The following is a 26,676-nucleotide window of genomic DNA, read 5'->3' as shown; positions in this document are numbered from 1 at the left end:
TTATTTTAAAACCTCATCCTAACCATGAGTTGATCATTGATTAGAGTAATTTAGGGTCTAAGACAAGTCGAATTGTAATAAAAATAAAAGTATTGGATGATATGACACAATCAAAAACCAATTTGATCTGTGACCCAATCAACTCAGGAAAAACTCAATGGAAACCTGGGCATCTTTTCCAGCTGACCCTAAATAACCCATGTCAACCCAATTGACCCATGATTTACCCCGAATGGATCCCATGTCAGGTTTATAAACCATGGCTAAAACTACTAATATTGTTAGCCAATGAAAAGTGGCAAAGACGAGATAGACTTGCAATAATAAATTGCAATGGCCTTAGCCCTCAGGGTTGATCAACATGGGGGTTAAAAGGTGTTTGCTAATATAAAAAAGGGTTATTGATATAACACTTTAAAGGCACGGTTCATAAGGCTCAACTTGAGTGTTTATTGCTTGCCGGCATCAAGCTTGCAGGTGCATTAGGAAAAGTCACGTCCACAAAAGGAAATCGCCAGCACAGACCTGAGACCAGATTTATGTTTTCCTGGATGCCATGCTGTGCCCTCCCAAGAATCTCATGAATTGACAGTCAACTGCTGAGAATGAAGAAGCCTTGTTGATAAATCCCAGACAAAATGTTTCTTCATGAAAATGATCACATGATGTAATGTCCTCGTATGACACCATTAAATCATACATTGTCAAGAAAATATGTCTTACATTGTTACAATCAATACTAAGTACAATCAATTTCATAACTTTTGAGGGATGACCCGGACATGGAACCAAACCCACTACATTTCATTTTCAATATAATGTTTACCATTAGAAAAGTGCAGTTATTAGATTGAATCAAAGAATTATCAATCAAATATAGAGGAACCCTAATCACACGTGCCTGAAGAACCATTTTCTTTGTCATCGGATTCTCTGTCTGAGTCTGCTACATGATCAAAAAACTCATCAAGGTACCAAGGACATTTTTCGTTCCAATCACCCTTGTTGGCATGCATCCTCCACTTTTGATCATCAATCATTTCAGGAGAGAGTCCCCATTCTAGCATTTCTTCATCGGTGTGATGGATGGCTAAGCTGTATTCTCCACCAGGCCCCAACTGCATAATTCGATACTCGCAGTTCCCTGGATTATTCAAGTGCTCAAATTGCTCAACAGTCCACTTGAACCACTTCATAAGGAACACGCGGCAAGTTAACCCATGTGATACAATTATAAGGTTTAAGTCATGGGAAGGGTCTCGGTGAACCCTTTTCATATCTATGTCCCTCCATAGAGATTCAAGAAAACCTGTCAAGTACAAATTTGAGCCTTTGTTAGTCAGTCTGTTATAAAGGTTCTTTTCCGTGCATTCTGTTATAAAAGTACAATTTTTTGTAATGGCTAGTCCACTTAATGATCAATAAATCAAAAACAGCCACCAAAAAAGCATGAATCAAAGAAGTTGGCATCTCACTTTCACCATATCATGCAAAAATAATAAGTCACGCCAAGCCCGACTACAATAAGGAAAGCAAGAAATTCTTCTTTACTCGGAAAGCAGACCTATGAGATTCAAAAACTACAAGACTGATTTTAAAGCACAATTCTCATGAATATACTACAAGCAGCTTACAATAAAGAAAACCAAATGGGGCTCACCAAAAAATAAACAGTCAAGAGTTTCCCTACCAGAGATCTAATTTCGCTAATTGTTGCCAAACTTTCCAGAATTTGCACAAACATCATTGATCATACAGAAACAGTTTTTTTCTTAAATCACCAGTTTCCTGTTTCTGACATGTTATGAGACTTGTGATAAATAGGCCACTAGCATATAGCATTTTCCAAAGTGCTGAACAAATAAGCAAAGTGAACATGCCATCTCTGACTATATGAATCTCCAATTAGTTACCCAGAAAAAAATATATCATTGAAAGGTAAAACAGCTGCCCTAAAGTGTTTTGCCGATAGATTTGTTACCTCTGATATTCATATTAAAAAAAAATGGAAAAACATGTTAACAGTAACATAATTAACCAAAAACCATCCAGTTTGACGTTCACAATAAATAAAAAAGCAATTTGAAAGATTCAGAATTTCATCACTTTGAAGCTTAAATCATGAGAAACCACATCAAATTATCTCTAACTTCCAACAAGATTATTTAGCTGTCCAATTTTCTAAAACAATTCAACCAGTCTGATCAGGAGGATCAAATCACTAATCCAACAAAAACACCCAGGTCATGTTTGGTCCAAATTTACAGAAAGAGCTATTTCAGGGAGGGGAAATGCATTAGATAATATTCTAGCTCTTTTTGCCAAGCAATAAACAGAAAATAAATTATAATATCCTATGATCCAGAAAAACCTTAATTAGATTAGACACTCGAGGTAGTGAAACATCAACTAAAATCAATGCTATAGGCCTCCAGAACCAGGCATCAAACAGATTTAATATCATAGAGAAAGAAGCAAAATATGTTCATCTTACATGCAAATATCAGCTGAAAAATGGACACCTTTTGTCACTAGACTACAGTAAAACAACTACAGAATGTCCGGCTACCTTATGAAATCCATTGCCTATTACATGTCCAAGCCTACAATACTAGTTGATTTAGCATTTTGCAGGAAACAATCTTCAGTACAAACAAGCTTCATAAAAAGACAAGCCCAACCAGCATATAGAAGAGCAATAGATTACAGTCCATGGACAAGTTAAGAAGTTTTTTCATTCAGAAGAAACAAGTTAAGCACATCATACTTTTGCTCATCCAGCATTTTCCCTTAGAAACACAGCGATTCGGAAAAGGAAACTCAGAATAAGGAGCCAAAACTCAATCCATCAGATCCAAAAGGAATAAGTTTTGAAACTTAGCAAAGAAATAAGAAAAAATAGAATGCCATTATTACTTTCTCAATTCCAACGAATCCTCTATATTCTCCTAGCTTTGAAAAAGGACTTAATTAGCTAGAAAATTAAACAGCCAAAGCAACAGACATTCCCTTATAAAAACACAAAACAACAAACCAAGCTCGACCACCAAATACCAAAAGGTCCAAAACTAATAAGTACAAGCAAAGCTCAAGTAATTAAATAAACAATATAAACAAGCCAAATAAGAAAAAAGGATAAAAAAATAATTGATTTGAATAAAGCCGCAATTCTTTTTCCTTATTTTTTATTTACCATCGTTCTACATCCACTTCAACCAACCAATTAACACAAATTAATCAAACTACACAGCACAACCAAAAAGAAAACATAAATCAAACAAGAAAATGCAAGACAAGAATCAATTTTACAGATTTTAAGAGGACCCCATTTTGATTTCTTCCTTATATTTCTATTATCATTAATCTAATCTTCATTTCAACTAAAAAACAAAAACCCATCAACAGAAATCAATCAAACTAAACAAAAGGAACAGAAAGAAACATACCTGAAACGCGATCAAAAACATCAGCAGCAGATTCTCCTTCAGGAAACCTATAAAAGAACCTCCCAAACCTCTCTCTAGACTCTTTAACAACCTTCATTCTCTCCTTCACCTGAAAATTCCCAAAATCCTGTTCTCTTACTCTGCACTCTTCTCGTACCCCAATAATCCTCTCTTTCTTGAACGACCGTCCAATCTCTCTAAGTGTTGATCTTGTCCGATCATATGGTGACACATAGAAGTAAACCCTCCAGTTCTTGTTCTCATCATTGGAGATTATGTTGTACAAGTGATTCCCAGCTTGTCGAGCTTGTGCTAGACCCGAAGGAGTTAATTGGATCTTGTTGTCAGGCGTTGTAGTGTAAGCTGCTGTGTCTAGGTTGCCTTGTGATTCTCCATGGCGGACAAGGATTATTCTTTTTGGGAGGTGGTGGTGGGGGTGGTGCATGGCTTCTTGATTTGGTTCTGTCATCTTCTCAATTATTTAGAGTATTTGAAAATGTTTGCTCGGGTTTCTGATTTCTTCTTCTTCTTCTTCTTCTTCTTGTCGTCGTCAGTCTGCGTGTAATGAATTGTGGCAACCAATTAACCATCTTTATATTAAACTCGCTGTCAAGTCAACCCGTAACCCTATCCTCTCCTCGGTATAATCTGGTGGTTTGAGTTTTAAATTGAGTTCCTGATTGTTGGAAAGTGGCTTTTTAAAAATTATTTTTAAAATATTTTTATGTATGTTTGTTATTAAAAAATGAAAAATACTTTCTGTACCGGTCAATTCAACAAATTAACCTAAGTCAAACTTAATTTGAGTTTTAAACTTTCTAAAAATAAATTTAAAACAATATTTTTTAAAATTGTTTCATGTCAACATAGCTTAACCTATATAATTTCTGACTCAAACTTTGAACCGGCTCCTGAGTCGCGCTGGTTTTAACGAATTTGCTCTGTAAACCGTGTGTCCGTAAACAGCGCGTGAGATGGGCACATCATATGGTCAAAAGTCGCAGGATTTCTAGAAAGAAAAGTAATTGCTTTCAAATATTGTAATCATAGCATGAATAGGAAACAGTTTTCCCAATCTAACAAATAAATTGAGATTTTATAGCAGAGAGGTTTCGTGGGTGCAGAGAGTGTTTGCTGGAAACAATATTTCTATAACTCTTGGGATAAGTCAACGGAGAATTTACTTTGTGGGTTGCCTGAGCTGTACTCCGGCAGCAGGGGTCTTGATAGCTGGCAATTGTTCGCAAGAAAAGCAGACAGGTACCCACATTTTCAAGAGTTGAAAAAATGGAAACATCTTCTTCTCCATGAAGCAAGAAATCTTCCTTCGTTTTTGACCATGACATTGTGTGCGGAATATTTTTGGCACTTTCTCCATTGCCCTAGTTTCTTTCTTTGTTTGCTTTTAAACCATTTTTAGACTTTGATTTTGGGTGGTTTCTTTTAAACATTAGCTGTGTGTGTTTTGACTCAATTAGATTAAACGGGTGATTGAAAATATGGTTGTATTTATATTTTTTAAAAAAATTAATTTATTTTTTTGACTAAAAATAAGTTTTAAAGGAAAAGTAGGGATTAGAACACTAGGTACACGGGGATTATTTCTCATCATCCTGGGATCCATGTTTTTCTATATTTTGAAACAAGTTGCAATTTGGTGTTTGTTCTTTTAAACATTGAAAAGACAGAAAGCAACATTTATTATTAAATTACCATATCCTATCCTCTGTGAGGATTATTCGTTGTTTACACGAGACAACATTATAATTCTAATACCATATATATATATATATACATGTTTATGGTAGTGATTTTTTTAAAAATATTTTTATTTTATTTTTTAAAAAAATTATATTTAATATCAGTACATGATTTGAAAAAATAAAATAAATAAATAATTTTTTTAAAAAATTAAATTTTCATTAAAAACCATTTAAAACACAATTCCAAGACGAAAACCAGCTAAAATATTTCTCAACCAAGGTTCATTTGTTGTATTGAATAATACTATACAATTCCATTATTTATTAAGACAGCCATGTTTATTACATTTTCATTGAAGACGATCTAAAGCACATGTATAACATAGCAAATTAAAACACGAAGCAACAAAACCAACCTAGATACTTCAGCATATAACCCATTTTATTATTTATTATCCACAACAAGTTTCAACACCTAAGAAGCTATTATTATTTTTGAGAATGGATTGGTTCTGCAAGTAAAGATTACACAATGCAATGGCTGCTCTTTGTAATCCATAAACCACTGCTTTTCCTGCTCATTAAAATTAACAAATACAAATAAAAATATCAACACTTTACGGATATAATTTTATATTCCTGTATTTATCTTAAACACCCGATAAAAAACTTATCTTAGTATATACCAAAAAAATTAAAATATAAAAATATAAAATAAAATAAAAATCAAACAATTAGATGAAGTGTAACTATAACTCTAGAATATATTATTGTGTTGAATTTTAGTAGCTTTTTATTTCAATTTTTGTTGTTCAATTTCAATTAAATAGGTAGGATTAACTTTAATTATTATTTTGAATTTTTTGTAAATTTAATTAGAATATAATTTTGTAAAGTTAGGATTAAAAATATTATCATGTAGAAAATAAAAATTTTCTATGAAATTGAATTATGTTAAATTGTTCAAAGAAATTGAATAAAATCAATTGGTTTGTGACATATGTGTTGGGTATTTTTGCAGGTTTGAATAAAATCAACTGGTATACAAACTCTTTTAATACTACGACCAATAACTTGCAGACAGCTCTTAGTGTTTTGATTGTTGGATGTTTGCAATTGATTTTGAGCACTCAAACTACGGAGTTTCGCAACGATATTAGACTAATAAGTACAGGCTCAAACAACTCATCTTAAAAAAAAATATATATATGAATGACTCATCGTTGATTATGAAAAAACTCCGTCGATTGGTAATGGAGATGAAATCACAAATGAATGGTATATGTTCACTCCCTAATTGACTCCACGATCTTAATAATAACAAGCATCCTCCTCCTCCTCCAACACCGTCTCTATTTTAAATTTATTATATTTGAATGTATAAATATCTAAATTTATAATAAATATTTGATTTTTATATTATTTTAATTACTTTTCTACTTTGTTTCAATATATATTTTTAAAATATTACTAAAGTTATTGATGAAACAAGTCTATCGATATATTTTAGAAAATTAAAAAATTATTACTGTAAATAACACTGTTACTATTAATTTACCAACAGAATTATAAATAATATTTTATCGGTGATATATTATATTTACCGATGGATATATAAACAGACAAATAACTAAAAACATCAATAATATTATATATGAGTCTTTTATTTGTAATATGTTAAATTTATAGAGATATCGATAAAATAAAATAGATAAATTTATTTTTGTTATACGTCTCTCTATAATAAATCTATAAGTAAATTTATTATTAACTGAATCACCGATGAACCATGCATTACTGAAAAGAGTTTTTCCGTTCACGAGCACATTGCTAAAATACATACTGACATACAGTAAGACTAAATGTAACAGAAATTAATAAAAGAATTGACAGCACACAACAAGACACGAAGACAACTAGACAAGGCTTTCAAACAACCAATATCTGTCTTATGCACAGATGGATGTGGACAGAGCTCAATGCCAAAAAAGACATATCTATCTATCTATCTTTCTTTATGTCACCTTTTCTCCTGATCTCCATCTCCATCCACAGAATATCCTGGAGATCTGAAATCGAATGTGTAATTTTTCAAAATAATCAATAAAAATAGTCATTTTAGGTAGGAAAAAAAATATCCCCTCAACAGGGATTTACCACCATAGAATTTCAAGCCTTTTAAATATCCAAACCATCCCATTTATTGCCGGGTGGAGATGTGAGGGATCATCAGACCCCATGCCTCGTGCATATCGAGCCAGCTCTTTACCAAATGAGCTACGTCTCCTTCACGTTTGGTGCCTTTGACATGAACTCTAGAACAAAGAATGACTTCAATCGCAATTGAGGTCTTGGCCTAGCGGTTGAAGGGACTTGTTCCCTTCCTCTGCATTCTAGGTTTAAATCTTACCGTGCACGCCTGTTACCCCCGCGGTGCCTTACATGCTCACTGAGTTTGCAGGATGTTCAATGAGCCGTGAGATTAGTCGTGGTGCGCGCAAGCTGGCCCGGACACCCATGTAAATCAAAAAAAAAAAAAAGAATGGCTTCAATCATTCTACTTAATTTCCATGTGAATTGAAAAAAATCAACTGTATTCTCAAGGACATCTTTATGAATAATGTAAGTTTCCATGCGGAATTATGAAAAAAATAACATTACACCCAAATATCATAGTTTTAATACCCGGTCTAGGTTCTGTGTTTTGACCGGGTTGTCGAGTATTAACCGGGTCGCCGGGTCAGCTAGGTCAATTTTTTTCAAAATGACATCGTTTTAGTAAAAAAACAAAAAAAATATAAAAGTCAACGGGTTTGTGACCGAGTCTTGCCAGGTTAATCGAGTTGCCTAGTCACCCGCCGGGTCAACCGGGTCACTCCAGATTTTTTCTTTCTTTATTTTTTCTTAAACTCGGCCTGGTTTCAGCCCCGAGTCGACTCATTGGGTTGGGTCGGGTTTCAAAATTATGCCCAAGACCTATAGAAACAATTAAGTGTCCCATTATTTTAAGGATATATAGTTCTCTCATACTAAACATAAGAACAATATACAAGGATAGACAAACACAACTAGGTGTCTCATTATTCTTTAAATACACAAGAACAATAGACACAATTACGTGTCCTGTTATTTTTAAAATACATAGCTCTCTCAGTCTAAATTACACAAGAACAACATACATAAACGGACATACGCAACTAAGTGTTGCGTCATCCTTAAAATACACAATATATAACAATTGACACAACTAAGTGTCCTATTATTTTTAAAGTAGATAACTCTCTCAAACTAAATACAAGAACAACATGCAAGGAAGGGAAGACACAACTAAGTATTATTCATAGCAGCACATGGTACCTGGTTAACAACACAAGCTAGCTCAACATCATACTTGCTCTGAAAGCCTATAAATCTTCCTCAGCTTCATCGCAAAGCTGTAGATCTTTTGGGGGTCTGCAAGAGACTTGGATACACTGTCTTTCTGCATGCATCTCTTACACCATGCAATCAGCTTAGGACACGCAGCCTCTATGCTAAAGTTGGCCATGGTCTCATAAGCATGGAACCAGCAATAAAAAGGGACTAAGGCAACGTCCACAAAGCCCAGGGTCTCACCCCCGAAGTAAGGCTTGGCTCCTAGCTCTCCTTCCAACAACTTGAGGCAATCGATGAAATCCTTCTTGGCTGCCTCCTCCTCTTCTCCTTCTGCTGTCCATATCATTTTCCCTTTCAGGTCGAAAATCTACAGGTTCACATAAAGGCAGGGATGAAAAAAGTACACCATAAATCTGAGACCTTTTGGACAATCAAAGTGGTACAAATATGGTAAAGATATACTTTTCAAGTACAAAAAAAGAATCTAAAATAATTATGAGTACTGAATACCATAAACATGTTTTCACAAGAGGTTTAACTCACTTATCACTGCCCTATCGAGTTTCTTTAATTCCAGTTTTGGAAGAAAAACTATTTGTATCCATTAGGATATGCATCTAAAAATGGTAAGTAAAGAAATTATAATAAAAAATAATTAACATACCTTCTGGTCCACAAAATCAGCCCAAAACATAGACTGAGCTCTTTCATAAGGATCAGAGGGCAACAAAGGAGACTGCTTCCACGTTTCATCAATGTACTGAACAATAATAAGTGACTCACAGATTGGTTTGCCATTGTGAATAAGAACTGGGATTTTCGTGTGAACTGGATTCATTCCAAGAAGCAAAGCACTTTTGTTCCTCAAGCTTTGTTCTTTGTACTCATACTTGACACCTTTCTCTGCTAATGCTATCCTCACTCTCATCCCAGCAGGACTTGCCCAGAAATCCAACAGGGTCACTTGATCATTATCCATTGTTGAAGTGATGAAAAATGCTGTCCCCAAAAATGTCTTAAATATCTCCCTTCTTTCTTTTACTTGAGTTGTGTCTTGCATACATCAACATGTGTTGTGTTGAGATCAGTAGAATATGTATGTTAATTACAGATATTTTTTGGATCTGTAATTCAATGGCATTGTACAACCACTCATCGGCATTGCTCTCTGTACACGGTCAGATGAGTGGCTGCATTACCACTAGTCTATGATATTGATCAGCATTGCTTCGGTTTTCCCACCGCATTATTGTATGGTGGACTGTGCATCTCAACAACCCTGGCACCAAGCAATAAGAGACTCTTTATTTATTTTTTTTTAATATATTTTTTAATTTTTAATTATATTAGATGTTTTTGTGTTGATATTAAAATTAAATTTTTAAAAATAAAAAATATTTTAATATATTTTTAAAATAAAAATCACTTTAAAAAATAACCACTGCTGTAATACCAAATGAGCATTAAAGATTTTGTAGTGAAGTTTCATTAGTTTTTGTAGCATTTGATATTGTAATAGTAATTGTTTTTCAAAGTATTTTTTCTTGAAAGTAAAATAAAATAATTTTTTTTTAACATCAATATATCAAAACAATCTAATAACATAAAAAATTTAAAATTTTCTCAAATATTTTGGGTAGTGCTCTCCAACTTTACCATGTTTTGCATTGTTGTTTTTGTATTATTACTCGTTTGGTTTAGCATGAAGAAACAATTAATTAATATTTTCTAAATTTGTTTCATGATTTTAATATGATTATATATAAAAAAAATTCTTTTAAAAAAATTATTCATATATTTTAAAATATAAAAAAAATTTTAAAAAGCACTTCATGAACTGTCTAAAAACGTTGTAAATTAAGGTGGGAGTATATATTGTATACACATTGGTGAAGGTAAAATTTATAGTTAGGGGGGCATGAAAGAAGATAAAGGGTTTTGTTGTGAAGTTGAAATCTATACAGAAAAAAATAAAATTCAGTTCTTCGTCAATTTACAACTATTAGAAATAAATGTTCAAGAATGAGTTACAAAAGAAGATGTTAGTCGTTAATGGTAACTTATACTTGTTGAGAATTATAATAAGAGTAATATTGAGAAGTTTTAAAGATTATATTTGATACGATTTTTGCAAATTAATTTATGTTATTTTTTCATTTTTGAGTCATGAAAATGTCATAAATATATCTCATTAGATATATTTTTTAATTAAATTAAAAGTTTATTAAATAAAAATTTGATTTAACCAAAAGTTGATATTTTTAACTTACACTACATATATTCTTTTTTTAAAAAAATGATTTGAATTATTTTCACTGAACATTCTTCTAACTCAGTTATTTTAACTTATGTTTATCATAAATCATTTATAAAAAATAACTTTTAAATTATAACTTAAAGTATAAAAAAGAAGAAGCAGAATTGGAATATGCACAAGTTAAAGGGACAAAATATGAAGTTTCCCTTAAAAATTACTGGCTCCACTCATGGGCTTAGAGAGCATCTTCATATTCCAGCTACATTTTCCTTTGCACAGCATGAGTTCGGTTGCCTATCATTGAGGAAACATGACCAAAATGGCAGGTGGCAACACAACTGTGTTGCCTTTCTGCAAATGTCACACGCACGCATAAGTTTTTTTCTTCTTCTTGGAAAGCGAAAAACAAGAGTCCATAAAAATGAAACCTTAAAAATCATTTTTTGCTCGTCGGCATTACCTTAATTTCTTCCTAATTATCAAATAAATTTCAAGCTTTCATTTTTTTTCTTCTTGTGAACATGATTTTTGGCAATGAAGGGAAACATTTTGTTGGACTTTAGGATTCAACAAGAAATCCCATTTGATATTTCCCCTAGTTATAACCATTAAGTATTGTTTTTTGTTGTCTATGTTAACAAGGACAGCTTTTTGATTGCTCTTTTCGGCTTGTTTTGGATTTTACTCAATTGGGATTTCATTGTTTTCATCAAAGATTTGACAAGAATGATGCAATGTGAGTGGTCTGGGGATTTATTGTTGAGAAGGTAGGGTGAAAATGAGGGGGTTCGTAAGTGGATTTGTATTGCCTATGCTGCTCTTGGCAGGTTAGCACATTCTTTTTTCATGATCCCTTCTTTCTTAAGATAATTGTCATGCATTAGTCTGCCATGTTCATCTCTTGGCAGGTAGATTTCTATTTATGTAATGTTTGAAAGGGAAAAGCCATTCAGATATTTTGAAGTGGTTAAGCATATAAACACCCATTGTGCCGTATCTAGTGAAATGTTTCAAATTTGGAGAATTTTTTCGTTTGTGGATTTACTCTTTGGCATTAGCTTTTGTGAGGTTGAAATGTAAATAGCAGGAAAAGTTTGCAACCTTTTGTTTTTTATGGGATTCTGCAGCCTAACATGCTTGTCAGGTGCCAATGTGTATAATTTGTGATTTATTTTTGTACTTGAGGTATTAGCTTAGGTGTTACTGGGTAACCCGTAAGATGGTTCTGCTTCAGCACTCCATGAATATCCTTAATATGCCTGGTGCATCTTGTCAACCTAGTTATGTTCTTGTGCATAAGCAATTAAGCCTTTGTTTTGATTTATTCAGAAGAAACATTAGATACAAGGAGATAAAGAAATAAAGTAGCTATCTTCATACATTCAGCAAGAATTAGGATGACATTAATCAGAGGAGAAGTTTCCATCAAAGTGGGGTTACTTGTAGCCTTACATTTTTCGTTTGTAGTGGATGACCTTGTCCTTTATTGATATCTGCTGAAAGTGGATGTAATAAGAGATCATCTGACATAAAATGATTTTGATTTAACTGAAGGCTTTATTATAAATATAAACTATCAAACTGCGTTAGATTTTTCTACTTAGACCATGATGTCAAATGTGTTGAATGGGCATGATAAGATTTTAGTTATTGAATTACTGATATTTCAATCTGCCAACTGAATTGGGCTATAAGCAGTTCTAATGGTAAATTTCCTGTCTTTTAAGTTTCACTGAGATTGAGTTTACATATATTTGGTGTTGTAATCTGCTCCTGCAAAGAGGTTTGGTGGTGCGCAATTCAGTCTTATTCTACCAGCTAAATCTTTCTCTCGTTGTCTTCCCTATTGCATCCAGCCGCCTTGTTCAATTGGAGTTTGATATCTCTGGCCGATCTGTTAGCCTTTCTTTTCATTCAGCATAGTGCACCAAAAAACGGTAAGCAATTGATGTTATATATGTTGTCTTGATTATCAATGTTGTCTTGTTGTGTTATATCACATATTGTTCCTGTTAGACAAGCCATGTCCAGCCCAGAGGATCAAGTGATTAGGGCTTGAGCACCATGAATGCTTTTAATGGTTATCAATCACATGAAAAGCCAGTAAGGCATTTTCTATGTTGTTATATTGATTTTTTCTATTGCAATGGTATTGCAAGATATTGGTGTTACCAAATCTTCTTCCTCTTAAATCTGCATTAAAAGACATCCTTGCACTTACCATTCATACAGCTCTAGATTTTGTGAAGTGGCTGTGTATGGCAGCTGGTCTGTCCATGCCAGGACACATTGGTCAAGCATGCACATCACACACATATATGTAAAAGCTAATTCTATATTTTGAAAAGTTACTTCATCCTTTTTCTCCATTTTATCTTGTCCAGGGTCAATCTTTTTGTATATTTAGGCGTGCAAACTAAATGGTCCTCCATTCACTTTGTGCACCTGGTTGTGTGCTCTCTTGCATATGAAGTTGCCATTTTGTTGAGTGAATTGTTATGTTTCATGTGCTCAGGAAGATTATCAACCTCTCGGAAATTGTATTATGTTTCTTAAGTCATACTTTCCTCATTGGCTAATAGGCTTGCGATCTCGAAGACAATCCCTTGTACCATGGTGTACTCTTACCCTTTCCTCACTGGCTATTCTTTCAAGTGCAACATTTCATATTATCTGGGCTCTTAAGGGGGATGATTGGAGTGTTGCTGATGCTCAGTGGGTCAAGTTAGTTGGTTTCCGAAGGTAAGGTCTGATGCCAAAAACATCTTTTTATCTTTTTCATTGTAGGAACCCCTTCAATGCAGTTTCATGAAGACACATAGTTACTTCTTAAGCAAATATTCTTTACTATTGCAATGCTGTGGTTGCAGTGTTCAGACCTGGGGGTCTCCATCTCTGCTGTATTTTTTGGTAATCCACGTATTGGCAGCTTTTGCTGCAGTAATTGAAATCCACAGGAGCAGATTTGATCAGGTTCTATGGAATTCTCCAGAGATAACTATAGGTTTGTCATTGTAGACTAAGCAATAGAATCTTCCTGAGTTGAGATGTGTTCTATCTTCACTTTTTAAGCACAACTATGAAATATCTTTCCACTATGGTTCTCTAGTGATTTAGTTTGGAGACAAAGCTTTTCTTGAGCATTTATGTGGTCAGGTTTGCAAACAAATAGTAAAATATGCTTCAACTTCAGCACTTGATTCATCTTCCCCTCCCAAATCTCCATTTGATTTCCTATTTTATTTCAGCCCTTGTGTAATTAGGTACTATAGAATCATTTTCCAGAACAACTTCTCTTGTCCAAAATCAACATGTTTGTCTGAAGAGAATCCTTTTCCCTAGTTTATTGAGTTGCCAGATTCATTGCATCTGAATCATTGAAACAATTGCAAGTTTCCATCCTCTGGCCAATCATATAATCGCTTGTAATGTCCAGATAAATTTCTCCAACTATATTTTTAATTCACAATTAATTGGCTTGAGCATAGATTATTCTTCTTTTGTTAAATTACTATGCCCTCAGGTGTTGATTTTGGATTATTTCTTTTGATCCTTGGAAGGTTCTCATCTCAGGGTTTTATGCTGCTTATTGCTGCCTGCTGTACAGTTGGTTGTGGGAATTAGTCACCCGTCTTGGGCATCTTTACCATTTTTCATTTGTAGCTGTATTGGACTAGTCAACTGGTCTCTAACAAGCAACTTTCTGGGCCTATTCCAGTAAGTTTCATACACTTAGCTGACTAATCTTAGTTGTTCTTTTGAATGAAATGTCAGCTTCACTGATTTACATTAACTTGTATGGGTTTGAAGGTGGTGGAGGTATCTTTTCATGTATGCAGGCTTGAACATTTTCCTGCTGTATGTATACCAACTTCCCATCGAGGTTTCTGGGACAATTGAATGTGTAGCTGGTTTCATTGGTCTCTATAAAATACCTTCACGACCAGAGCTTTCAGAAATTTGTTCTGGTCTTTCACTTCTACTTTTCTACATTATGGTGAGCGGGACTTGTTTCAAGTTTATATAAATTTAAAAGCAGATTTCATAATATCTGATTTCTATGATTTAGACCAAACTTATTGTAACTGCTGATTTGCAATGATGGAATTGCATGTGAATTCTTTGGAAGCAGAATGCTAGAAAAGCAACAAGTATATGCCTCTTAATCTACTCAAAAATATATCTTAGCGCTGCACAAGACAATTTCTTGTTTCTTTTTCTTGTTCATATGGGAGTGCTTCATTTCCTTAATCACAACATTCAGCGACATTCTTTCCATAACAGCTATCCTGGATCAGATGTGATCTGACAGAAATGAATTTCATCATGTCAACAAGAGAAAACAATTTGAATGAGCGATTGCTTCCCCTTAAGCATTCATTTTTCATTTCTGAAACGAGGTAATTTGCTGTGCTGCTTTATGATATGAACTTTCTGTATGGCTTCAGCTTGAGCCTCGACAATTTTTTTTTATGGTACTTGATGCTTTACTTTGTTCCTCGTCTTTATCCTAGATCTGGTGCAAGGAACACCAATGTGTTGTTGAGAGGAGCAGTTTTCCGGACCTTTAGCGTTAACTTTTTTACTTATGGTTTTCCGGTAGGCTTTGGCATTAACTCTCTCTTTTTTTTTCCATCTTCTTTTCAGAAATAATTCATCTTGCAACTGGTTTCTACTATTCCTTAGTTGGTTTCCTTACTTAATACCTTTTTGTATTACCCGTGACAGATTTCCTTGTTTGCTCTGTCATTTTGGAGTTTTCATTTTGCAAGTTTATGTGCATTCGGACTACTTGCTTATGTTGGTTACATTCTATATGCATTCCCTTCACTGTTCCGCTTGCACCGATTAAATGGTCTGCTGCTTGTTTTCATTCTCCTATGGGCCACCAGCACCTATATCTTCAACGTGGCATTTACAGTCCTAAATAAGAAAATGTGGAAGGTATTCTTCATTGAGTGCGTACTTTATGTCCTATTTTCACAATCATTAGAGATTACTGTAGTAAGATCTTTTGAACATGTTTTCAGGGTGTGGAAATTTGGGAAACTATTGGCTTATGGCATTACCCGATTCCGGGATTTTATCTTCTTGCACAATTTTGTCTTGGTGTCCTTGTTTCTTTGGTCAATCTGGTGAACAATTCTGTTTTCCTCTACTTGTCAGATGAGGATAGGGAGCTTTCAAATCATGATTTTGTAGTTGAAGGTGAGGAAAGAAAATAGTCTTACTGGACTCTTTGCACCAATTTAGTTTATTTCTGCAGCTGCATGGATTCACTTTGGCTGGACTGTTTCGATTCCTTTATAGGACGGTTGTTTCCTTTTCACTTGACATTGTTTCTTCCTGGTTCCTAGATAGTACGAAATAATAATTGTTAGAAGAAAACTGTAGCAGCAATGGTTTCACACCATACAAGAATAAAAGTTAAGAGGGACACAAATTTCTTGGGAACTTTTTGTGGACTAGGACCATTTCCTTTCTTTCTTGATTATATAGCCACCCCTTGGTCCTTACTGTAGCTACACTGACACATCATAAGTCATGGAAGTTTAGAAAGGGTAAGAGCATAGCATGTGGATATGTTCACTTGATTCTGTCTTTCTTCACAGTTGATTGGAATTCAAAGTTATGAATTTCACGAATTTCTTGTTGATGGTTTTCAGTTTAGTTTAGTTATTCTTGGAATATTTCCATGGTTGCGGGCCATAATTTCAGTTGCATTTACATTTCAGAGAGTGAAGAAACCAAAGTATTGATTGTTGCTACAATAGCATGGGGACTTCGCAAAAGCTCTCGTGCTATAGTACTGTTGCTGATATTTCTTATTGCATTGAAACCAGCAGGCTTCATTCAATCTGTATATAGTAAGTTGAAGTAACGCATCTTATTCATATGTGTATCTATGCGATTCACTATTCACATGATGCGAAAAACATTCTTCATAGGTGTGAAATTCCTTGAGTACATCCAACTGTTTCGCCGATATTTATCATATTCTTCTGGATATTTTAGTGCATTGTGTTATGATTTGACAATCTCAGTAGACAATGTACTCACCCTTGCCAATTTCTGATTCATGAATCAGTGATTTTCTTTCTGATATATCTGTTAAGCAACTCGATCAGCAGAGAGATACGCCAATCCCTGGTTCTTCTATGTGAGGCACATTTCGCAATGTTGTACATTCTCCAGCTTAAACTGATATCAGAAGTCTTGAAACAGAAATTCTCATTTACTATGGAACTTCTTTCACAATTAGGTAAACAGTAGATTTTGATACTTGTTATTGAGGCTCCTCATCTGAGTTTCTTTGTACTGCCTCCCTTCTGAGTGCAAGCAATCATTTGTGTTTGTTTGTTGATGCAATTTATAAATATCTTATCTTTCATTAATTGCTGTAGGTTTTCTTAGTCAAACTAGCACTGGGGATTTCTTGAAGATCATAGCGCTTGCATGCGTTTGTACCATCCATAATCATGGATTTGAAATGCTGTCCTCATTTTCAGCAGTTATGCAGAATACTCCTTGCCCTCCAATTGGGCTTACTATCTTGAGAGCTGGTCTAATCAAATCGGTTCTGTTATCAATTCATACATCAAGATCCAGACAGAACCACGATAATAACTCCTCTCATGGTATAACTCATCCATTGTCAAAATATTTTTAAAAATGATTTTGGTTTTTGCTTTATGACTATTCAACAATGTGCAAGTGTTTCTGATACTGGCTACCATCTATTTTTACTGATGAGAAGGCTTAAAACTAAGTTTAAACCTTAGGGAGATGTTAATAAATATTAGCATCAGAACCTCTGACATGATATGGCGAGTTTCTAGTGCAAAGATTATTTCTGTAGCTTTTCTGATTATTTTACCATGTTGCCTTTATTAATTTTTAGAACTTATAAAATGATCCTGTTTGACCACGCCTTTTAATTCCTCTGTTGTGAAAACTCTATCAGGTTTTTAATATATTTTTCTTGATCTTCAGAGAAAAAGATAGTATCATTTCTCAATGCAATTGGACAAAAGTTTCTTTCAGTATATCGATCATGTGGAACCCCCATTGCCTTTCTGACAATTCTTCTTTCGGTGTACCAAGTAAGACCTAATTTTATTTCCTTTGGTTACCTGTTCTTCCTTCTATTGTGGGTGATTGGAAGACAACTTGTGGGGAAGACAAAAAAGCGCCTTTGGTTACCACTGAAAGTTTATGCAGTTGCGGTGTTTATTCTCATTTATGGCTTGAGTGTCTTCTCCAGTTTTCGTACATGGTTGTCCAGGATGGTTGATGTTTCTTTTGCCTTTGCATATAAACCAGAAGCTTCCATTTTGGAAAATATACGGGAGTCCCTTGCTGTGTTGATTGTGATGCAACTTTGTAGTTACGAGAGGAGGGAAAGCAAGAACTCACAATCGCGTTATGTTAATGCACCAAAAAAGGGTTCCCTTATATTTGTGAAACGTCTTCTGATCTTGCACAGCGAGAAGATATTAAGTCTTTCCCTTTTCTATGCATCTCTGTCCCCTTTAAGCGTATTTGGTTTTCTATATCTTGTTGGCTTGGTCGTTTGTTCAACTTTACCCAAGTCTTCTAGGAGCCCATCAAAACTGTTCATCGTTTATTCAGGACTTCTTGTGATGATTGAGTATCTTTTCCAGTTATTCATTGACCAGGACAAAAAAATTTCTGATCAAAAGCAGTCTTCTCTGTTTCTTTTCCTTGGATTGCGGCTCTACAAGCCTTCATTCTCAGGTCTAGAATCAGGCTTGAGAGGAAAAGTTTTGGTTATTGCTTCATGTATACTTCAGTACAATGTCTTCCGTTGGTTGGAAAAGAGACCACGCAGTTTTGGAAATGTTGGAAAAGTGGAGGAGCCTTGTGCTTTGTTTGGTACATCAGAAGAGGTCTCAAGTGGAACAACAGAAAGTAAGCTATCAACAGCTGCTAGCGTCCTTTTAGAAAAAAGAAAAGACGCAAGACGCAACTCATGGCCATCTCTCAGCACTTTTGTACCTCAGGGGCCAGATCCTACATCCTATGGAACTGGGGTCACTGAAAGCTACGCACAAAAATATTTATGCATTTCTGGAAGTTCCAGAGGTGGCCATAAGTTGAATAGAAAGAGGATTCGTATCTTGAGAAATGAGAGACTTCACATGCAGATTGCTACTTTAAAAGTGTTCCTGAAGTTTTGGATAGAGAATATGTTCAATGTCTATGGTCTTGAGATTAACATGATTGCATTACTTCTTGCCAGCTTTTCCGTGCTAAATTTCATCTCTTTGCTCTATGTTGCATCACTTGCTACTTGCATTCTGCTACCTCGGGGCATCATCCAAAAACTGTGGCCCAAATTTGTGGTATTATTTGGTTCTGTTACAGCCCTTGAGTACTTGGCAAGTTGGCAGACATCTTGGAAGCAACATGCCCTAGGTGAGGTAGAGGTGCCTTGCAATGACTGTTGGAGAAGCTCCGATATGTACTTCAACCATTGCCAAAAATGCTGGCTAGGTATCCCATTACAGAAACTTACTTTCTTACACATCATTTTATATTTCCTCGCATCACTGCATTTGAGAAACGTGCATTCCAAGGGTTTCACTTTTAGCAAGTCGATCGTTCTTTTACGTTATAGATATTGAAAATGGTAGTTACTGCAGCTCTCAAAAAGTTTCAATGATCTGTTAGAAAATTCCAACAGTCTCCAATTTATTTAGCTGTCCATAGAGATACATTTAGTTAAAATGCTTTGTTTTGGATTTGGTTGTCTATGGCCAATTTAGATTTCATTTCTCTGGCCTCACATTGAAGGAACTAAGCCTATCTTACCCTTTCATATTTAAGCTAAAGATTTTTTGGTTTATCGATATCAACTTAATGTCATTCTTTTTTTTATCTTTTTACAACCCATCAGTCTCTTTTATTATGAAATCTTGAAACCACTTTACAGAATCAGCCCATGTCTTTAGATGCCACATATAGGAAATGTATCACTTGACTTCCACTTGTCCTTCAGAGGAATACAGAAAACTTGCCTCTTTCCATGGAGCAGATCTTATGGCTAAACCGTGGACATTCTCTTCAATTCACTCTTCTACTTTTACTCTTTCATACACACACACACACACACACACACACACACACACACATGCATACATCCCTTCAGAACATCCTGTCTATTTTTTTTGTCTATCGAGCCATCTCTCTCAGATGTTAGAAATTCACAAACAAGGTGCTTTTTATCAGGAACCTTGGTCGATGATCCTCGAATGCTCATCAGCTATTATTTGGTTTTCATGCTATCATGTTTCAAATTTCGAGCTGATCGCTTGTCCAGTTTCTCAGTGTTAGAGACATATCAGCAAATGATGTCCCGTTACAAGAATTCATCACTGAGTGACCTCTCATTTGAAACAAAATGCTTGTGGACTATTCTTGACTACCTGAGGCTTTATAGTTATTGCCACTTGCTGGATCTTGTTCTTGCTTTGATTTTAATTACAGGGACACTTGAATTTGATATTCTACACCTTGGATATCTTGGTTTTGCTTTAGTTTTTTTCCGTATGAGGCTTGAAATACTAAAGAGGAAGAATGAAATCTTCAAGTTCTTGCGGATGTACAACTTCGCTCTTATTGTTCTTTCTCTTGCGTATCAATCCCCTTTTGCTGGGGACTTCTGCGAGGGGAATTGTGAAACAATCGATTACATAAGTGAGGTGGTTGGATTTCATAAATATGATTATGGGTTCCGAATTACTTCAAGATCTGCCCTTGTTGAGATTATCATATTTATGCTGGTAGCACTACAGTCATTTATGTTTGCAGCCCTAGATTTTGACCATGTGTCTCGGTATCTTGAAGCAGAGCAGATTGATACCATAATAAATGAGCAAGAAAAGAGGGCCGCTTGGAAAACTGCACAATTGCACCAGATCCGTAAATCTGAAGATCAAAAGCGCTTGCGTAATTTACAAGTGGAAAAGATGAAATCAGAAATGCTTAACCTTCAAACCCAACTTCACAGCTTAAATACTTGTGCGAATTGTGGTGACATTCAAAATGAAGGCATTAGACGGAGGAGAAATAGTTCTCTAAATACAGATGCAGGGAATAGCAGCCTAGAGAATCTGGAAATCAATTTTAGGAAGCAACCAGTTAACTTGAGTTCTGATTTAATATATTCTTTTGATATGAATGAGTCTCTTAGAAGTGAAAGATTTGGAAGCTCATCCGCAGTGAACTCTAGAAATCATTCAATGGATTTTCTTGGTGACGTCATTTTGTTAAATAATAGAGCTGCTAGTTATGAGTGCTGGGATTCACATAAAAGGGATGGAGAAAGGTTCCGAGTAAAGACAAACCCACTAGTCTCAATAGTTCATCTGTTCAGTGATGGTGTTTCTCAAGCAAAATCTGTTGGTAAGATGGCTGTCTCCAACCTTGTGACTTTCTTTAACATAAAACATGAAGAACCTGATTCAAGTGATGATTCCTCTGACGGTGATGTGTACTATGAGATAGAGAATCAGAATATAGGTTCTGAACCTATTGAACGAGCATTTTCCACACAATCTGATAGTGTGCAGACTACTTCTGCATACCGGCAAATTCAGATGATCCTCCTTTACATGTGGGAGCAAATGAGATCAAACAATGATATTGTTTGTTACTGCTGCTTTGTCCTAATATTCCTATGGAACTTCAGTTTACTGTCAATGGTTTATCCTGCGGTCCTCTTCTTGTACGCACTCTGTGTAAATACGGGTCCACTTAGCATGTTCTGGGTTATTATGCTGATTTACACTGAGATGTGTATATTTGTTCAATATCTATATCAAATCATCATCCAACACTGTGGATTGACCTTCAATATTAGTTTGCTTCAGGAATTAGGATTTCCTACGCATAAGATCTTGTCATCTTTTGTAATCAGCAACTTGCCTCTCTTTTTGGTCTATTTATTTACTCTCCTACAAACCTCCATAACTGCAAGAGACAGAACAATTACTGAAGCCCGCTCTCAGAAGAGAAGAAACAATTTCCAGGAAGAGGTGGTTCAGGGTTGCATGATGAGAATAGAAACGCTGCTTTTTTCTGCTAAAAATGTTCTGAAGCGGCTGATTAGAAGTCTGTTCAGGTATTGGAAATCTCTCACACTGGGAGCAGAAACTCCACCTTACTTTGTACAAGTGTCAATGAAAGTTGATGTGTGGCCTGAGGATGGCATTCAGCCACAGAGAATTAAATCAGGAATAAACAAGCTGCTCAAGGTTATGCATAATAAAAGATGCCAGAAGAAAAATCATTTGCACTCAGTCAGCAATATCCGTGTCCAAAGCATTGAAAGAAGTCCTGAAAATGATAATATTGCTCTGGCTGTTTTTGAGGTGCTTTGTGCCTCTCCCTTGACAGGATGCACCAATGTGGATCTTTACAAATCACTAACTCCAGCAGCTGATGTAGCCTATGAGATTCTAGAAGCTCAACGCGCTGGTATTGTTAAGGAAATAAGATTTCCTTACCCAATACTATCAGTGATTGGCGGAGGGAAAAAAGATATTGATCTTTATGCCTACGTGTTTTGTGCAGATTTGGCTGTCTTCTTCTTGGTAGCCATTTTCTACCAATCAGTCATAAAAAACAACAGTGAATTTCTTGAAGTTTATCAGCTTGAAGATCAATTTCCAAAAGAGTTTGTTTTTATCTTAATGGTAAACCTCTTTCCTTATGAGACAGTGTTGATATTGCAGTGTAATCCGAAGTTACAGTTTTATCAATTCTCCACGTAGAATCAAAGGTTGGAAGAGGTCAATTTAGAGTCGCTCCATTGTACACAGACACACATGAATATGAGGAATATGTATGTGTAATTACTATCATGGAACTATCAACAGAACCAATGGCATCCATCATTTTCAGATTTTTGTGAAACAACTATGTATCGATTTTCATCATTAGCAGATTAAGTTTATGTGAGAACCCCAGGCCCTTAAATCATTTTGTTTTGATAAATGACACACATGCTCTTTCCAAAGTGATTTTGTCACATAAAGTTCAATCTGTAATTTAGTTTCCCCCCTAGTGTTTTTTTCATACTGTGAGCAGACTCGGCAATGTGAATTCAGTTTCTTGTTATTTTTCTCCTATGAATCTTTGGTGCCAATATATATTTCTGAAGGACATCAAATGGTTTCTTCTTGCAGGTCATCTTTTTCTTAATTGTGCTCGATCGTGTTATATACCTTTGTTCATTTGCCACCGGAAAAGTCCTCTTCTATCTCTTCAATCTTGCTCTCTTCACATACTCAGTCACAGAGTATGCTTGGTACACAGAGCCACAACATAGGCATGCTGGAAGATTAGCCCTCCGAGCTATCTATCTCACAAAGGCAGTTTCTCTGGCTCTTCAGGCAATACAAATACGATTTGGAGTTCCACATGAAAGCACTTTGTACAGACAGTTTTTGACAAGTAGTATCTCACGAATTAACCATATGGGCTTTCGAGTTTATCGTGCTCTGCCATTCCTTTATGAATTACGATGTGTTCTTGATTGGTCTTGCACAACTACATCCTTGACCATGTATGACTGGTTGAAGGTATGCTTTACTGATATCATTTTCAATGCCTATCCAAATAACTGGAGTTTGGAATGGTGCCCATTCTTCAGCTATTCACTATAGTTTTTTTATTATCTTCTCCTTCCATGTGCATGAGAATGCTTCGCACAAAACAGTATAATATATCTTCCTTGTAAGGTATCTAAAAAATGGATAACCTCCTTAGATTTCCAAAATCATACATCTCCCATGCTCTGCCTTTCTGATTCTCTAGAAAGGAGAAAAAGCGATACCCTGGTTTAAGAAAATGTAAATACACATGCATGTCATTTATTTACACATTCACATATTCATTTATATGAAGGTCTATCCGATGGAACTTTGTAAACCCACAGCATCTTCCTGAACATGTTACATTCTTTACACGCTGATTGTCTGCACCCAATTCCCCCTTTGTTGTATTCAACATATGATGTAATATCCATGCAGCAACTTCCTTTTCATTGTTCTATCTTTTTATTTCTGTACTATCCACTTTTCTACGCATTCCTTTATATGCTTCTCGAGTTAGTTCTACAATATGTGTTTGCAACAACTGAATTGCACTGTACTTGTCCACCTTTCTATATTTGAATGAGTATCTGTATCACTACCTACACTGTGGTGGGTGTCACTGTTTACTTGATCGCTACTTCTGCTTTATTGTTTACTTTTTTTCATCGCATTTGTCATTTGAGCACATATGCTACATAATCTCTTTCCCCTGAATCTAATTTTAGCACTTTGTTTTTTAGTTAGAGGATATTCATGCAAGCTTGTTTCTTGTCAAATGTGATGCGGTTCTGAATAGAGCAAAACACCGACAAGGAGAGAAGCAACCGAAGAGGACAAAATTCTGCAATGGGATATGCTTATTTTTTGTATTGCTGTGTGTTATATGGACTCCTATTTTGGTAAGAATCTCGTATGCTTTCTGGTTCCAATTCTTTTTGACAGTCTAAGCACAGTCTATTTTGTAATCTGTTGGTTCTGCAAAACAAATAATTCAGATAAAACACAAGGGTCTGTACCTTGAAATTATGAAGTTGTCAAGGATGAAGTTTTAATACTGGCTATATTAGATGAGTGAGCATTTTCATTAGAGAATCCTTTGGCAAAACACAGAAAAAGATACCAAGAGCATAACCCCGCTGCAGAAGCAGTATACCTGGAAAATACCAAGAATCAACAAACAAGCATAATAGAGATTTTTTAGAAATAGCCAGAAATATCATCGTTATCTGAAAGAAGATTAAGACAATAATTAACAAAAATCCAGAAAGAAAATCTGCATGTTGCGGCTCTGCTTTCTCAAATGCCCTGATCTTTTCTCCTCCTGTGAGCTCCAGAAGAGACAGAAGAGACAGTTGAGCACCATCCTTCAAACAGCATTACATTGTCTTAAATCTTATTACATAACAGCATGCTTCTAGATATCTTATTTTTTTGTTGGCAAACAAGAATCATTGGTTTTTATATCTTCCACTGCATGTTGGCAATGGTGACTTCAGGTTCGTAAGTTGTCATTTTTATAAATTCTGAGGCATACATTTTCTGGGCAGATGTACAGCAGTGGTAACCCCACTAACATTGCTAACCCTATCAAAGATGCAAGCATTCACATTGATATAAAGACACTTAGTGGAAGACTTACATTATTTGAGACAACTTTGTGTGAAAAGATCTCGTGGGATGAACTTGATTCACATCATGATTTGGATCCACAAGGCTATCTAAGTGAATATAATGAGAAAGACATCCAATTAATATGCTGCCAAGCTGATGCTAGCACATTGTGGCATGTCCCCCCGGTGGTCCAGACCAGATATATGAGATCTCTTAGATCGAACATGGACATCATCTTTTCCTGGCAATTAACAAGAGATCGGCCTAAAGGAAAGGAAGTCGTGAGATATGAATTAATTGTTCAAGATGAGGACCTTCCAGCGTACTCAGATGTAATGGCAGTGCTAAATGGCACTACCAATAGCTTCAGAATATTTAATGTTTATCCAAGATACTTTCGTGTCACTGGATCTGGTGAAGTGCGGTTGCTCGAACGGTCGGTATGTCAGCTATTTCCATTTTTCCAACCTGATGTCAATGAATACGTAAATCAGCTATGATGAAAAATGGTGAAAACAGAAGTTGACCTTCTATGTACACAGGTAGATCTTGTCAGCGGGGATCTTGTTCTTAATCGTGGGAATCCAGAATGGTGGTCTTTCCATGATATTGATTTTTCATCTGGATGTGGCCAGTTTGGAGGACCTATGGCTATTATTGTATCCGAGGAAACACCACGTAAGTACTTATTAAGAGTGTGACCACCACAGCTTTTATATGTATTTAGAAACTCTCTGCCTATGATTGTAGGAGTTCCACCAGTCCCTAAAAGATTAACATGAATTCTGGTATTTCTTCAGAGGGCATTCTTGGTGAAACACTAAGCAAGTTCAGTATCTGGGGTCTCTACATTACCTTCGTGCTTGCAGTTGGCCGTTTTATCAGACTGCAGTGTGCTGACCTAAGAATGAGAATACCCTTCGAGAATCTTCCTTCTTGCGACAGGTAAGCGAGCTTTGTCTGTTGTGGACATTTATTCATTCCACCCTCTATATATAGTAACCGTATGACTGTGTCGTTGTTTATATAATGTTGTTTGCATGTTCTAACCCTTTTCCAAGAATCATATTACATGCTTTGTCCTGGTGTTGTACCAGGTTGATGGCGATATGTGAGGATATTTATGCAGCAAGAGCAGAGGGTGAGCTTGAAGTTGAAGAGGTTCTTTATTGGACACTGGTGAAAATTTATCGGTCTCCACATATGTTGCTTGAATACACCAAGCCCGACTAGGTCTTCAGAAGGTGCAATATCAAGTCACCTGCAACCACGCCAACCTGAAATGCTGAAATTTCTCACTAACTTGACTGAGAGACCAGGAAAAACTGCAGATGGATTTTGATTCTTCTGGCAATGCTGCTTGTCTGCTAATCAAATGGAAGGAGCTCACTACATTTTATAGCCTTATTTGCTTTCACTGGAGGATTCCCCATCTCTTGATGCAAGGTTATCGAGCAACCAAAGATAGGAACCAATATAGCCCCATGTAAGTTTTCTTAGGCTTCATAAAACAGAAATTTTTTCTTGACAATGGAAATTCCAAACTTTGAACTCATATCAAGCAAATTGTATCTAACAATTTTATGTCATTCTGAAACGATGAGTTCCATTTTTGGGACTGTATTTCTACTTGTACCAGTGTCCTGTTCTAGTTACATTTA

At 35.5% G+C, this 26,676-nt stretch overlaps 3 protein-coding genes across 3 annotated transcripts; 1 reads left to right on the top strand and 2 right to left on the bottom strand.

Moving 5' to 3' along the window:
• Positions 1–616: 616 nt before the first annotated feature.
• LOC118051458 (phosphoglycerate mutase-like protein AT74) lies at positions 617–4,100 on the bottom strand. Its single transcript, XM_035062114.2, has 2 exons — positions 3,447–4,100; positions 617–1,309 (listed from the first exon to the last, which is right to left on the bottom strand). The coding sequence occupies exons 1-2, from the start codon at positions 3,913–3,915 to the stop codon at positions 888–890; spliced, it is 891 nt and encodes a 296-aa protein (XP_034918005.1). The 5' UTR covers positions 3,916–4,100; the 3' UTR covers positions 617–887.
• A 4,394-nt stretch (positions 4,101–8,494) lies between these two features.
• On the bottom strand, positions 8,495–9,741 carry LOC118051459 (probable glutathione S-transferase). Its single transcript, XM_035062115.2, has 2 exons — positions 9,189–9,741; positions 8,495–8,891 (listed from the first exon to the last, which is right to left on the bottom strand). The coding sequence occupies exons 1-2, from the start codon at positions 9,582–9,584 to the stop codon at positions 8,535–8,537; spliced, it is 753 nt and encodes a 250-aa protein (XP_034918006.1). The 5' UTR covers positions 9,585–9,741; the 3' UTR covers positions 8,495–8,534.
• Positions 9,742–11,083: 1,342 nt separating this feature from the next.
• On the top strand, positions 11,084–26,646 carry LOC118051449 (piezo-type mechanosensitive ion channel homolog). The gene is made up of 21 exons (XM_035062101.2): positions 11,084–11,608; positions 12,638–12,718; positions 13,364–13,523; positions 13,652–13,785; positions 14,342–14,498; positions 14,592–14,778; positions 15,066–15,181; positions 15,296–15,380; positions 15,510–15,725; positions 15,812–15,989; positions 16,517–16,648; positions 16,870–17,043; positions 17,186–17,419; positions 17,775–19,298; positions 20,034–22,501; positions 22,994–23,389; positions 24,145–24,303; positions 24,952–25,455; positions 25,558–25,693; positions 25,816–25,960; positions 26,113–26,646. The coding sequence occupies exons 1-21, from the start codon at positions 11,560–11,562 to the stop codon at positions 26,246–26,248; spliced, it is 7,371 nt and encodes a 2,456-aa protein (XP_034917992.1). The 5' UTR covers positions 11,084–11,559; the 3' UTR covers positions 26,249–26,646.
• Positions 26,647–26,676: the final 30 nt, after the last annotated feature.

This window comes from Populus alba, chromosome 5, assembly GCF_005239225.2.
Source record: "Populus alba chromosome 5, ASM523922v2, whole genome shotgun sequence".
NCBI lineage: Eukaryota > Viridiplantae > Streptophyta > Magnoliopsida > Malpighiales > Salicaceae > Populus > Populus alba.
The sequence above is the reverse complement of the archived record's forward strand: the minus strand, read 5'-3'. Positions and strand labels throughout refer to the sequence as shown.

Bases quoted from the DNA above. Each gene is read 5' to 3' on its own strand.
- LOC118051458 (XM_035062114.2), bottom strand. From the start codon at position 3,915: ATGACAGAACCAAATCAAGAAGCCATGCACCACCCCCACCACCACCTC. The intron at 1,310-3,446 runs GTATGTTTCTTT...TGTACTTGACAG, and splicing joins TGTTTTTGATCGCGTTTCAG to GTTTTCTTGAATCTCTATGG.
- LOC118051459 (XM_035062115.2), bottom strand. From the start codon at position 9,584: ATGCAAGACACAACTCAAGTAAAAGAAAGAAGGGAGATATTTAAGACA. The intron at 8,892-9,188 runs GTATGTTAATTA...GTGAACCTGTAG, and splicing joins CTGATTTTGTGGACCAGAAG to ATTTTCGACCTGAAAGGGAA.
- LOC118051449 (XM_035062101.2), top strand. From the start codon at position 11,560: ATGAGGGGGTTCGTAAGTGGATTTGTATTGCCTATGCTGCTCTTGGCA. The intron at 14,499-14,591 runs GTAAGTTTCATA...ATGGGTTTGAAG, and splicing joins AACTTTCTGGGCCTATTCCA to GTGGTGGAGGTATCTTTTCA. The intron at 14,779-15,065 runs GTGAGCGGGACT...TTTCCATAACAG, and splicing joins TTCTACTTTTCTACATTATG to CTATCCTGGATCAGATGTGA.